The 12,932-nt window shown below is 43.5% G+C and overlaps 2 protein-coding genes across 2 annotated transcripts in view; both read right to left on the reverse strand.

Annotated features, from left to right (window-relative positions):
* Positions 1 to 508: 508 nt before the first annotated feature.
* On the reverse strand, positions 509 to 1,603 carry LOC308285748 (developmentally-regulated GTP-binding protein 2-like; the record flags this gene model as incomplete). Its single annotated transcript, XM_080726599.1, has 1 exon — positions 509 to 1,603. The coding sequence occupies one exon, from the start codon at positions 1,601 to 1,603 to the stop codon at positions 509 to 511; it is 1,095 nt and encodes a 364-aa protein (XP_080582725.1).
* A 3,567-nt stretch (positions 1,604 to 5,170) lies between these two features.
* Positions 5,171 to 12,932, reverse strand: part of arhgef18a (rho/rac guanine nucleotide exchange factor (GEF) 18a) — a 32,519-nt gene continuing 24,757 nt past the window's right edge. Inside the window, exons 16-22 of the mRNA XM_080726592.1 lie at positions 12,540 to 12,652; positions 11,925 to 11,987; positions 11,757 to 11,804; positions 10,599 to 11,036; positions 7,653 to 7,956; positions 6,935 to 7,039; positions 5,171 to 6,340 (exon numbers count right to left, since the gene is read on the reverse strand). Coding sequence (XP_080582718.1) covers positions 6,081 to 6,340; positions 6,935 to 7,039; positions 7,653 to 7,956; positions 10,599 to 11,036; positions 11,757 to 11,804; positions 11,925 to 11,987; positions 12,540 to 12,652 — 1,331 coding nt within the window. The 3' untranslated portion in view covers positions 5,171 to 6,080. The remainder of the gene's footprint in view (positions 6,341 to 6,934; positions 7,040 to 7,652; positions 7,957 to 10,598; positions 11,037 to 11,756; positions 11,805 to 11,924; positions 11,988 to 12,539; positions 12,653 to 12,932) is intronic.

Consider the following 12,932-nt stretch of genomic DNA (forward strand, 5'->3'; position numbering starts at 1 on the left):
ATGTAACCCTCTCCATACAAACAGACACCAATTGACCAATGACAGTCCGGATAGACTACACAGGACAAACAGACAAAGCCAGATTTAGGAGCGTTTAGCACACACACCTCTAAAAGAAAGAATCCACTGAATGAACGGAACAAATCAGTCTGGATCCCAGGCTATCACGCATCATGTGCTGCATCCCATAAGCCTGCAGAGATGTCTGTCTGGGAGCTCTTCACCACTCCTTTGGAGTCTGGCTCTCATGGCGAGTACACAAGCACACACACGTACACACCCCATACACATGATAGAAGACAATTCTGTGATGATATTTAGGACTGATTGAGACAATTATGTAGCCAAATATACATTTGCAATGATCCCAAAATATATTTTATGGTACTCATATGTCTGGGCTACAACATGGTGGCACAACATGCACACCCTCAGAAAATGACTGTCTTTCCTTTTCTTTTTGCATTCCAGCTCCTCCCACAAGATGGTCACAATCAGAAGGCCTGGTTTACTTCTTAACGATCTGAATGACATCTTCGTGTTCCATAATGTGCGTAAGTCCCACCCTCTGAGGGCTGTACTTGGTGCTAGTGCCCCAAACCAGGGAATATTTAAAATGGCCGGCTAAAGTTCTGTGGATTCGATGGCACACGTGTTCTACACTAGCTCCTGTTCTCATAATGATGGCATCTGAAAAGTCTGGACGCTCTCCTCTCTTCTTGGTGTAAATGCAGATCAGGGCCAGGTATTCCCACAGCGTCTCCAGAAGGTAGTCCAGGTTCAGGCTCATTCCACAGCTGATGACAACGCTGTGAGGTTTGTGTGCCAGGCGGTTCACCTCCTCAATGGAGATCTGATCCACCTTGTTGTAGACATATAGGCAAGGCATATAAACTCTGTTTCCGACGACGACGTCGATGAACTCGTCAGGTGTGCTGTCCTCCCTGAACAGGACCTCTGCATGGAAGATTTTGTATTCATGGAGAATAAGTTGCACAAGTTTCTCTGAGCACATGGTGAGAGGAACCGTGGAGTTGTAGGAGAGGCCGCCACCTTTCTTGGGCTTGAAGTAAATATTGGGTTTTTCCCTGTTGAGTCTAATGCCCACTGATTCTAACTCTTTTTCTAGAAGTGCTCTCTGAACATCTCCCTTGGTGGCGTCCAACATCATGATGACGACATCTGCCGTCCTGGCAACAGCAATGACCTGCCGACCTCTACCCTTTCCTTGGGCAGCACCCTCGATGATTCCAGGCAAATCAAGCAGCTGTATGTTGGCCCCTTTGTACTCTATGACACCAGGTATGCAGGTGAGGGTGGTAAATTCATAGTTAGCTGCTTCACTGGCTGTTGATGTCATCAAGCTAAGGAAGGTCGACTTACCCACAGAGGGGAAACCAATGAGAGCAACACGAGCATCGCCAGATTTCATTACATCGAAACCCTCTCCTTTGGCACCTGCTGACTTAGAAGGCTCTAGCAGCTGAGCTCTGTACTTGGCTAGCTTGGCCTTCAGCAAGCCCAGATGGTACTCAGTGGCTTTGTTTTTCTGCGTTCGACCAATTTCTCGCTCTATTTCAGCGATTTTCTCCAAGATCCCCATGTTGGCGAAGTAAACGGCTCAGCGATGCCTCTCACTTTATTTCAGGTTGGACTCCGCAGCATGTACAGGAATATGACATCAACAACCGGAACTCGAGGCAAGCCCATTTTTAACAAACATTTGACGGTGATCTAGACGTCCATATTTAGGCACTGCAGTTATATTGTGATAATCTATCACTGGTGGAATATCACAATACAACTGCAGTGCCTGAATATGGACGTCCACATCACGTCTACATCACTGCATCAAGGTCATAAAATGACCATCAGGCTGTATTCAAGCCTAACCAAAGATGTTTAGGCCAGATGAGAGAGATCTGGACCGTGCTGTGGACCATCCCCGGCTGCAACGGGTATCATCATCATCATCATATTTGAATGATTATGGGGGAAGGAGCCGTACCATACACCGCACCTCTGTTCATGAGCAGGCCAGACCAGATGTCTTCAATGATGTCCCAGAATGCACTCATAGCATGAGAGAGGAGTCTGACCAACTGCGATGTAGGATGAGAGAGGACAATTACCAACTGCGACGGGAGGTCCGCAATGAGTCTCTACACCCAGAAGGCAGCCGACGTGACAACAGGCACGCGTATCGTCCTCAGCATAATGCTGTCAACCATCAGTCCAAAGACAGCTCTCATCCCTTGCCTGATGACAGCTACCAATGCCACCATTACAGCTTCCACGAGCATGAGGACAGACACCAGCCTCAGCAAGGGGATCGGTCCAGGAGTTTTATTCACAGCTCCAGTGGCAGGCCTGCCAACTATGGTCCAACTATGGACTTCTGTCACCATATCGAGAGCCACCATCACCTTGAAGCATCTAATTGGTGGCCTAATCAGAGAGCCCAAAGCCGCCGCCACTATCATGACGCTGACCACTACCATCGTCTCTTGATGGAAGAGGACAGGCACCATTCGCCTGACCGTAGAGGTCACCCTGAGGACCGCTACCATGATAATATCCACCATTACCACCAGGAAGACATCATGTACAGACATTTGGATAGTCGCAACCCAGATCAGTACCGTTGGTATCATCCGGTAGAGCAGCCTCGAGCTACACCCTGGTCGCATATGGGTTTGTTGCACTCTAATCCAGGGGACTATGTGCATGGACAGCGAGGTTTAGACGCTATCCTAACACAGTTGTTAGATCAGTTTGAGAACAGTGGTCCTCCTCCAGCAGACAAGGAAAGCATAGCCTCTCTCCCAACAGTCCGCATCTCTCAGGAGCAAGCAGAGCACATCATGGAGTGTCCAGTGTGTAAGGATGAATTCAGGTTGGCCGAGCCAGTCAGACAGTTGCCTTGTAATCACCTTTTCCACTCGGACTGCATTGTGCCATGGCTGGAAATGCATGACACCTGTCCGGTGTGTAGGAAGGCTTTAAATGGAGAAGACAGCAGAGAACAGAAACTTGGTCCATAAACAAATGCTAATGTTCGCAATTGTTGGGTTTGATCCAAACAACATTTGCGTGATACATTTAATTTCTTTATTTCTTGGGGACTGCCCGAATGTTCATTAGTCTGAAGGTTCATTTGTCCGAATTTAGTTAGGGTTACTGGGGTTAGGGTTAGAGTTAGGCATAGTATTCTTAACAAATTCGGACTAATGAACCTTCGGACCAATGCCATGGCACCTATTTATTTACAGAAAACAAAACTGAGTGGAGTGATATGGATCTTGGGATATGTGCACTTCACAGGGCAAAGCCCTACCCTACCCTAGCTAGGGCTGCATTTTGAAGGGTGCACACTCTGTTATGTAAACCTTCACTGTACTCCTCACTGTGTACTGTAGGCTATGTCCTTGGTGTTTCTTCTCCGTTTCCAGTCTCTACAAACCTAAATAGACAAAATAAAAAAGACAAAAAAGGAATCAACAAAATAGATTTGTAATTAGCCTATAGGTCTTATACTATATAGGCCTACATTGTCCCTAATGTAAGCTAATGTTTTGTCCATATTCTCAATCACACAATCCTTTTTTTTTTTGCATGGGTAGTTAAAGGCTAGCCTTCTATAGGATGTCTGATTATCGGTCTGTTGTGTTTGGAGCTGATCTCACCAACTGCTGGACAAATCAGCATATTTCTTGTGCACACAGAGGTTTAACTTACTGTAGTGCTACCTCCACCATGTTTGAGCGGTGCTCCTGGAAGGACCTAAGCTCCAACATCTGGCTTTGTCCAACGTTTGTTGTACGCCCAGGGTCACATTGGCCAAGCTTCGCAGGACGCTTAATTAAATAAACTCATAAATAGTACCACCCACTTCACACTAGATGTGATTTTTTGTTAATTGTGGAGGTTAACTTAATGTAACGTTTTATTATACTTTATGAAATAATTATATTATTTCATGATATAATGTAATGGAAGTCAATGGAGATTGGCTCAGGCAGACTTTTATGTCACGTCAAAGACATACGTCTTGGATTACTTGTCAAATAAATATGGTAATCTTCATTTTTGTGCAAATGTGTTAATCCTCATTACAGTTTTTTTAAAGCATTTTAGTACCTCCAAACCAGGGGAGTTATAGTCACTGCTTTTGTTCATATAAGGTGCAATTGAGGTTTTTAGTCTCACCATTAGTTCTGAATGTCTTTTTTTCAACCTGGCCTTCCTGCCACAGAATGTGTGCTCCACAGGCTGGAATGCTTGCAGCTTCATACCAGTCCCATCTCCAATGCTAGGAGGACCACGCCTAACATGTTTGGAGGACATATTTATCCAAAGTGCCCAACAGCATTCTGAGGTGAATTTCTCTAAGTTCAGTATTGTTCAAAACCCCCCAATACAAGCATTGCCGTTATGTTGCTACATTACGCAATGCACGAACAGTGAGATAAGATAAGATCACTTTGTGTGCTACAGTGATGCACAAGAATGTCCTTTTCTCTGCAGCAGAAAAAAAAAGTAAATTGCCCCATGATCGAGGCTCAGCAGCGCTAGGTTGCTGCTGCTGACTGAATAGCATGTCTGTGTGTCCGAGGCCCCCCAGGCCACCCTCTGTCTGATCTGGTGGACAGATCGAGGCCCCTGATTTCCTCAGCTCTCATCCCCTCCCCCCTCGAGAAGTGTGGTTTAATGAAGCTCCGTTGCAGAGAAAAGCAAAGCCTACGAGCATGCTCTCTGTGGCTGAATGGGTTCATCCTTCAGGCTGATAGAGATGGCACAACGCATGTTTTATCACGGCTTGTACAGTATCTGTAAACCTATTACAGCCTACATCAAGGTGTGCTGCATGGCTGGACATGCATGTCATTCCCACAAGGACCTCTGAAAAGGGATATTAAAGTATGGAGGCTTTTCTGAGACATGCATCATGTGATTCAGTTTCTTTTCCTCATGAGTCGGGTCACACATATTAAGGGAATTCTGTTTTGCAACTTGTGCGGCAACAATAAATGAACACATTTCATAGTTACTACTACATTGAGCACCTTCTGTGCTCTGAGCTACCAAGACACAAAGCCTTTCATTAATAAATAAGGTACTCAAAGTTTTGGAATCTTTAACTGTTTTATTCCAAGACCCATATGCTGGTGACGGGAAACTCAGTAGCAGGACATTATCAGTAGCTTTTCAAAATAGAGGAAAACTAAATGCTAATGACTGTTAACACTTGCATCAGATAAAACACATTATTTACAACATTCATTCTTTAAAAGCAATACACCTTTTGACTTGGGACCAATTCCATTATAGTCTCTCAAACACCAAGCAAGCACCCCCGTCTAATGGGTGTTAATATTGTGTCACAGTCTACAGACTGATAAGTCAAATTGGGTACCGCAGGAAGAAGTTAGAACTGACATTTGGGTACCAAGTTAAACTTTTTTTCAATAGACACAAATTACAACATCACTGTACAGACTGAAAGAGCATCCTCCTGCCCATTCTGAAATATGCGATTGCCTCTCCAGAGCTACATCAACATAAACAGTAATATTTGTTTTGTTTCCTCATAACACCATATAGCCTTCATTAAAATTAAATAAAAATAAAATAAAACAATGGTGACACGAGTGCCAAATGGTTATCGACATGATTCTTTTTTACAAAAACATAAAACTCCTGGGAACAGACTTTGGCAATACAAAAGTTAATAGTAACCTTTCAAATTAGTATAAAATAAATAGAGCGTAAGCCACAATATGTACAATATTGGGCAAAATTGTCTTCTTAAATAACTTCATTTTGCATACCGTCTATAAAAATGTGGGCAGTGGTACTTCTGTGCTTGTTCTTCCCTCCAAAATCAATAATTATAACACATCATGATACTTGTATGGCATGAACACACGTTCATGCTATACAAACTTAATGTACATCTTGAACATGGAATAATTCCTTAAGTCTTAAAAGCAGATCATTCCCAGTTGCCATCTGCATCAGCCTTCACACAAGGTCCTCGTCCAGAAACATGGGAGTCGTGGCCTCGGCCGCCCCCACTTCTAAAGGAATATTACGCGTTCCTTTTCCCTCTTCATCGCGTCTTTGGGGAACGGAGGTATTACGTGTTCCCTTTCCCTCCTGGTCGCGTCTTTGGGGAACGGAGGTATTGCGCGTTCCTTTTCCCTCTTGATCACGTCTTTGGGGAACGGAGGTGGTTCCGGGGGGAGCTCTTCGCTGCTCCTCTTGTGTACACTGAAGGACTGAGAGGCCTTCACACTGGAGGCTGGACCTGGAGGACCTGGAGGAGTGAAACGATCCACTGTGTGGAGAAGGACACACATTGAAGCAGAGACGTTTTTGTTTATTGTTTAAACGCAGATTTACATTTATAATTTCTTAACAATTAAATGAAAACTATAATAATTTCAAATGAACTGCACTATTTTTTTTAGCTTTGAAAATAAATGATTTCTGTTTAGCAATATGTTGCACGACACCTGCCACCAAGACCAATAGAGGGTATGCGTATGCATAAACTGAATGCAAATCGAGTGGTCAAAGTGAGTTTAATGTAACGTCATTTAATGCAATTAGCCAGTAGCTATGCCCCTTCCAAAAAGCTGTTGTCCAATGCTAGTTTAGAATAACTTCCTGCTTGCCAAGGTTTGTCTTGGCAACAGCCTTGGCAAGCTGCCGGTTACTAAGCTAGCATTGGACAAAAGCTTTTTCGGGAGGGGCATAGCTACTGGCGGACTATCTGTTTGGATGTATGGGCTGGGCTGTCAAGGCCAGAAAGTAGTTTTTTTATGATGGTTATGTCACACGCATACTGTACCCTCTATTATGATCTTTAGAAGAGACATTGAGAATGATTCAGCCAAATACAGCTTGTGTTCATGTACACTACCAGTACCTGAGTGATGGATCCTTTGAGGACTGCTGTTCCTTTTGGCTCGTAGACTCCCTCCCTCTTTACCAGTCACTCTGATGGGTATCACCTGACTCATGTCAATAGACGCTGGATGAGGAAAGACATAACTACTAGGTCAGCAGAGCTACAGCTAATGTCTCTGATAATGATGCATGCACATCACGGACTCACGTTAAGCAAGTCTGTGATTGGCTGCTGAGTGCCCACTGGCAGCAGCCCTGTTTTTACTACAAAACAAGTAAAAAGTACAAAACGTCAGCCGACATTTATCTGACAGAAATTATGAATGAACTTTGAGATATGTTATGAGCGCATGGTTATAGAGTCCAAGATTGTGATTTAGAACGGGTACACATTATAGTGTATCATTATTTTATGCTTTAACTATTGAAAAATAGCAGATATATACAGAAGCAAAATTTGAGTTACAACTGTTCGCTTTGAAAATACATATATTCAAAGATTTGCACACATTTTCACAACTTTTTCAAAAATAGCAGATCTACAAGCTCGCAGCGCGGCACTCGGTGCCGCGCTGTGAGCTTGTATATCTGCTATTTTTCACTGGTTAAAGCATTCAATAACTCTAGGCCTAAAATGGGTTAAAGTAATTCTAAAGGCTAAAATATGAATATTATATGAGGAAGACATTACTGAAACAAGACCAGATTATTAGTGAACACGGCCGTGTCTTCCTGACCTGCACTGTGTGTTCTCTGGTGAGAGCCTTTCCTGAAGCTCTTGCTCTCCTTGCCCTTGCCGAGGGCTGCCAGCTTGGTGGGGATCTGCTGCTGCACGGGCGCAGGCTTGTGGGACTGGTTGGTGGTGCTGATCAGGTGCATGGGCACCTCCGCCTTGACGGGCAGGGGGCTGATGCTCTCCCTGCGGGGCGGCACCGGGGGCACCTCGCCCACCTCGATGGTGGGGACGCGGATGTGGGACATCAGGGCCCCTCGGCTTCCCACGTCCCCTCGGAACGAGTGGTAGTATGTCAATCCTTGGGGCTGGGAAGGGAAAAGTATTAAATTATAGGATAGGAGAATTTGGCAAATAAATGATATACGAAACCCAATGAATGACTTCAACTTAAAGATGAAATAAAAACTTCAATAAGTTGTAGTCCAACAGCAACAGAAGACTGACTGAATGTCCCTTTCATTAAATAAGACTACTAAGATTACAGTTTGTCAGATTTTGTTTTCCAACACTAGTCATCAGCCCCCTATAACATACTGAACAATACAGTAAATTAAACATGCATTGTTACACCTTTATTCCTACATTTTTTTGTTTTGTTCCTGTACAATTCTTTTATTATAGTCAGGGAAAACTAGCAGAATAACTGTCAAATCTGGGAATAAATTCCTTACCAAACAATTTCTTCACCAATGTGTTCGTAAAGATGTCTAGTAACATATCTAACAAAGATTGAAATTCAACATCCCTAGCAAAATGTTTGACAGCTAAGGTAATTCTGGGTCTCATTCACTTAGTTACTATACACTATACTGTAAGGGAAAAAAATCACTCCCAAAAATATGCTTTAAGTGGGATGTGAGGGGTCTAACTAGGTGTTTTTAATTATTATGAATCCATTGCAAGCATTTGTTTTGCACGAAAAACATTCCGTGGGCCAGAAATGGACCCCATACACCTTGTGAAAAGTGATGACTCATCACTAAACCATAGTTTCTTTGCATCTGTTTTTGGCCCAATGAATGTTTTTTGTGCAAAACAAATGCTTGCAATGGATTCAGAATAATTAAAAACACATAGTTAGACCCCTAACATGCAACTTAAAGCATATTTTTGGGAGTGATTTTTTCCCTTATAGTACAGTGTATAGTAAGTGAATGAGACACAGAATTACCCTAGCTGTCAAACATTTTGCTAGGGATGTTGAATTTCAATCTTTGTTAGATATGTTACTAGACACCTTTACGAACACATTGGCGAAGAAATTGTTTGGTAAGGAATTTATTCCCAGGGTTTTATTAAAATTCCCTGACTATTAGTACCCCATTATTACAAAACCATCTCCCAAATGTAGGAAATATTAGGACATTGATATTTAGAGGATGCCGTATGGTGGTGGATGAGTTTAATCCATCCAGATTTGGCTGAACAAAAGTATTTATCGCACCTATAAAAGGAAGTGATGGATTTCTATTTGAGATAAACTGGGGCACAGGGGCAGCTAGGATTGCATTGTTTGATATTTATGGTCATTGCGATGCTGTGATTAGATCTTTTCATGTGCACATGTGAAGATTACATTTGTGACCCTGAAGGATCAGTCAACCTCTGAGTATTCTTACTTATGGTAGAGTAAGTGATTTTATTTTGCTAAAGTAATAGTAATCACTGCTATGGTGTTTGTTCAGTAACCGGAGTCTCCCTGTCTCTTCAGCTCTTTAGTGAATAGAAAATGCATTTGTATCTAATCAGAAGAGAGAACTCGCAGGATAAACAAGCGAATTTGGAATGACAATGAAATGAGCAGACAAAATTGGAACTCAAAATTAAAATGAAGCTGTAGAGGTCTTCGGACCTGCCCGAGATCCGAAATTACCCGCGATCCGACCTGCCCCGAGCCGGGTAACGGGGCCATTTCCGAGCATTTACCACGGGGCGGGCCGGGGCCGGGGCCGTCTGCCCCGGTTCCCGGGTATCTGATAGTGAAGTCGCCGGTTCCTGTTACCCGAGTGGAGCCGAGTCAGGCCGAGATTGAATGAAAGAGAACTGCACCAAATAGATAACGCCACACGATGGCACTAAAGATGCAGCATGTAATCTGATGCATTGCTTGTGAGAAGTTTAGAACTCACTCACAGTTACAACAACACTGTATCAGTTGGATTGTTATTATTATCAAAGATTGTTGATATTAACGTAACGTTTTGGTTAATGGTTTACAATGGAGTTGTCATTGCGTGTTGTCATGCTCTGCAGAGCAAAATGGACACTCAAAGCAGAAAGATATAATGAACAACACATGCGACAGAAAACGATAACATTAGCATTGGCTAGCCAAAGAAAAAGGAATAAAGAAAACATGGATTTATTTGTATTTACAAACTGTCCGCATTGACTTACTGGTCTGGGAAAAGATAATTTTTTGACGAGAGGCACAGCGCCGCTGACAGCAACAGCAGCAGCTGCAACCAGGCGACGTTAGGTAAGAAATACGTCTGATACAACTCTTAATATAATAACGTTGGCATTCTTTCATTTCGGGGCCACAGGTTCGGATCTCGGATCTCTCGTTCTGCTCGGGTATCGGATCTAATTTTTCAAATAACAGGCGGGGCCGTTCGGATCAGATCCATCATGTCTCGGGGCTGCTCGGGTAACGGTTCTCAAATTCCAAATGATAGACGGGGCCATATGGGTCCGGCTCCATTTCCCCCGGGTCCTTTTGGGTTCGGGTAGTTCAAATTGGACCCGTGAAGACCTCTAATGGCAACCCATCAATTTTCTTTATATAATTTATTAAAGAGCAGGAGAGACCGCCATTTAACACTCTATAGCAAGCACTTATTTTTTTCAATTTCTTTTTTCGCTTTGACCAACAACAAAAAAACTAAAAACAAAAACCCTACCTTTAATCATCTAAATAATATTAACATCAAACATAATATATCACCTGGTTGTCGAGCTGCTTCTTGTACTTCTTCTGCAGCTGCTCCACCTCCTGCTCCTCCTTCTCCACCCTCTGCTTGGCCTCGCGCAGCGTGGCCAGGTTCTGCTGGTAGACCTCCCTGTTGTCCTCCAGCTCCGAGCGCTCCGAGGCCAGCCGCTCCTCCAGCCGCTGACACTCCTCCTCCCGCCGCTGCAGCTGCTCCTGCAGCAGCTCGGCCTGGACGCGCTGGCGCTCCCGCTCCTTCTCCCAGAGCTTGCGCTCCTGCTGGTGCTGGGCCTGCAGCCTCTGGAAGTTGGCGGCCTCCTCACGCTGCTTCTCCAGGTTGCGCTGCTTCTCCTGCTCCAGCAGCATGCTGCCACGGTGGCGGGCGGGCCGCTGCTCGCGCTCCGACAGTGCCACGCGCAGCACCTCCAGCTGGCTGTCCTGGTGCGCGACGACGGCCTGCGCCATGTGAAATGTGAAGTGCTTAGTTTAAACTATTAAGATCTGAGGCCGGTTCTAGGAATGTTTTAAATCCTAAAAAGTTATGAAAAACTTATGTTGCTACAGTATATCAGTGGTTCGCCAACTTTCATGTCAAGGAACCTCCAAAATGATATGGATTTGGCTGCGGAACCCCCCCCCCCCCCACCCACAAATCTAAAAATAATTTGTTCCAGGGACCCCTAGTCTCGCGTAGCCAGACAACTATTCCAGTCTCCGAATGTTATATAGAGTCTGGAACTACACATCCCGAAAACCGAGAGAGGAAGCTGGAATCTCCGTTCACGAAAATATATTTTAAAGCAGCAAGCTATATATGCTTAGATTTTAATTTATATTAGGATGAATTTGAACGACTGTAAAGTCGAAACGGAAGTGGGCTTCACATTCGCTTTATCGCTTGCTCATGATCAGAGTTTACGTGCTCCAGACTGTATGAAGGAAGCATTTGAAAATTGTGGAGGCAACGGTCTGGCCATGCGAGACTAAGGGAGCACCAGAAGCAAAGATTAGAAGAAAGATGAGCTTGTAGATCTCTAAAATGACACATACTTTCCTAGTTTGAATGGCTTCAATAAATACACTTGAATAATGATATACAGAATGTTAGGTTCAGGTTTAAGATAATAGTAAATAAAAATCCCACCACCACCAAAGATGTAAGGGTATGTCTCTTACCTGCAAGCTGTATAGCCTCTGTGAAAGCATTACCACCTTGTCGAACAACTAAAGAGAAAAGGAGATACATTTGCAGACACAGAATTAAAGGGTTATATATACAGTACATTCCCTTATAATTTAATTAAAGTGAAGAGAAAAATGGAATGATCAAAGCTAAAGTCCTACTTCTTCCTCGTGCAAGGAATTCAAGGTCGAGTTCAAGCATGGCATCGGGGTCTCATCATCAGCCTAGAAATATAAATAGTAATGTTACTGTAACTCCATGGTCAACTTCTGTATTTATTGTTTGAGGCTGTTCAAATAAACGTATACACCCCTTACAGAGTCAGTTTTATCTGCACGAAAATAAATTTAATTTTGAAATTCACGTTCGAGGAGTGGCTGTGACAGTGAGTACATTTATTATTCACACCCAGTTCGATTCCTGCGTGTTAAAAATTGATTGACCAATAACAAAAATTGCATCGGACTCAGTGTGCAAAGACCTCTGCAATGGTTGTCTAGTTTAGGGCTGTGTCCCCATTACAGTATCTACATTAACCACATTAAGGGGCTGTGTCAACAGAAAGCATATTTCAGAATCCATCATGTCCAGAGCGCTACACATACACTGGGCGAAAACTTCGCTCAATGTTTGTCACTTGTGGACATGTCACTCCAACCATCTGCGCAGGAAAGTGACATACTGTTCCAAAAGCGCTCCTAGCACGTCTTTAACGAGCACAGGATTCCTCATATAATTTAGTGCTGTTAACACAAATTCTCAGGATTCTCACTTACAGACAGTTCCTGGCTTTCAGAGAAGTCAATTTCCTGGAGTTGGGGGTTAGAGGGGGGCAGGTTATTGCTCTCCAAGGGCTCTGCACTACCCGGTCTTTCAGCTCCATTTTCATCTGGGGAGGTAAAATCATGTTCTACATTATAGTACACAAAATGAGCGTATGATCAACAGAATTTGCTGCGGCTTCAAGGTTACGCCGTTTTACTGGTATATTGTGTCCACGGTTTGGAATGTGTACTTTTGACTTAGAATAGAAGTCAAATGGTGGTCAGATCGAGCTGAAGCCTTCCCCAGATATGGAGTCATCATAGATGACTGACATCAGGCCTGGCCAGTTCCACCTAGTCTAAATTATACATTTTTCTCCACAACCAATAAATTATAATTTCAAA

Source organism: Nannobrachium achirus (genome assembly GCF_963921795.1).
Source record: "Nannobrachium achirus genome assembly, chromosome: 5".
In the NCBI taxonomy this organism is placed as follows: domain Eukaryota; kingdom Metazoa; phylum Chordata; class Actinopteri; order Myctophiformes; family Myctophidae; genus Nannobrachium; species Nannobrachium achirus.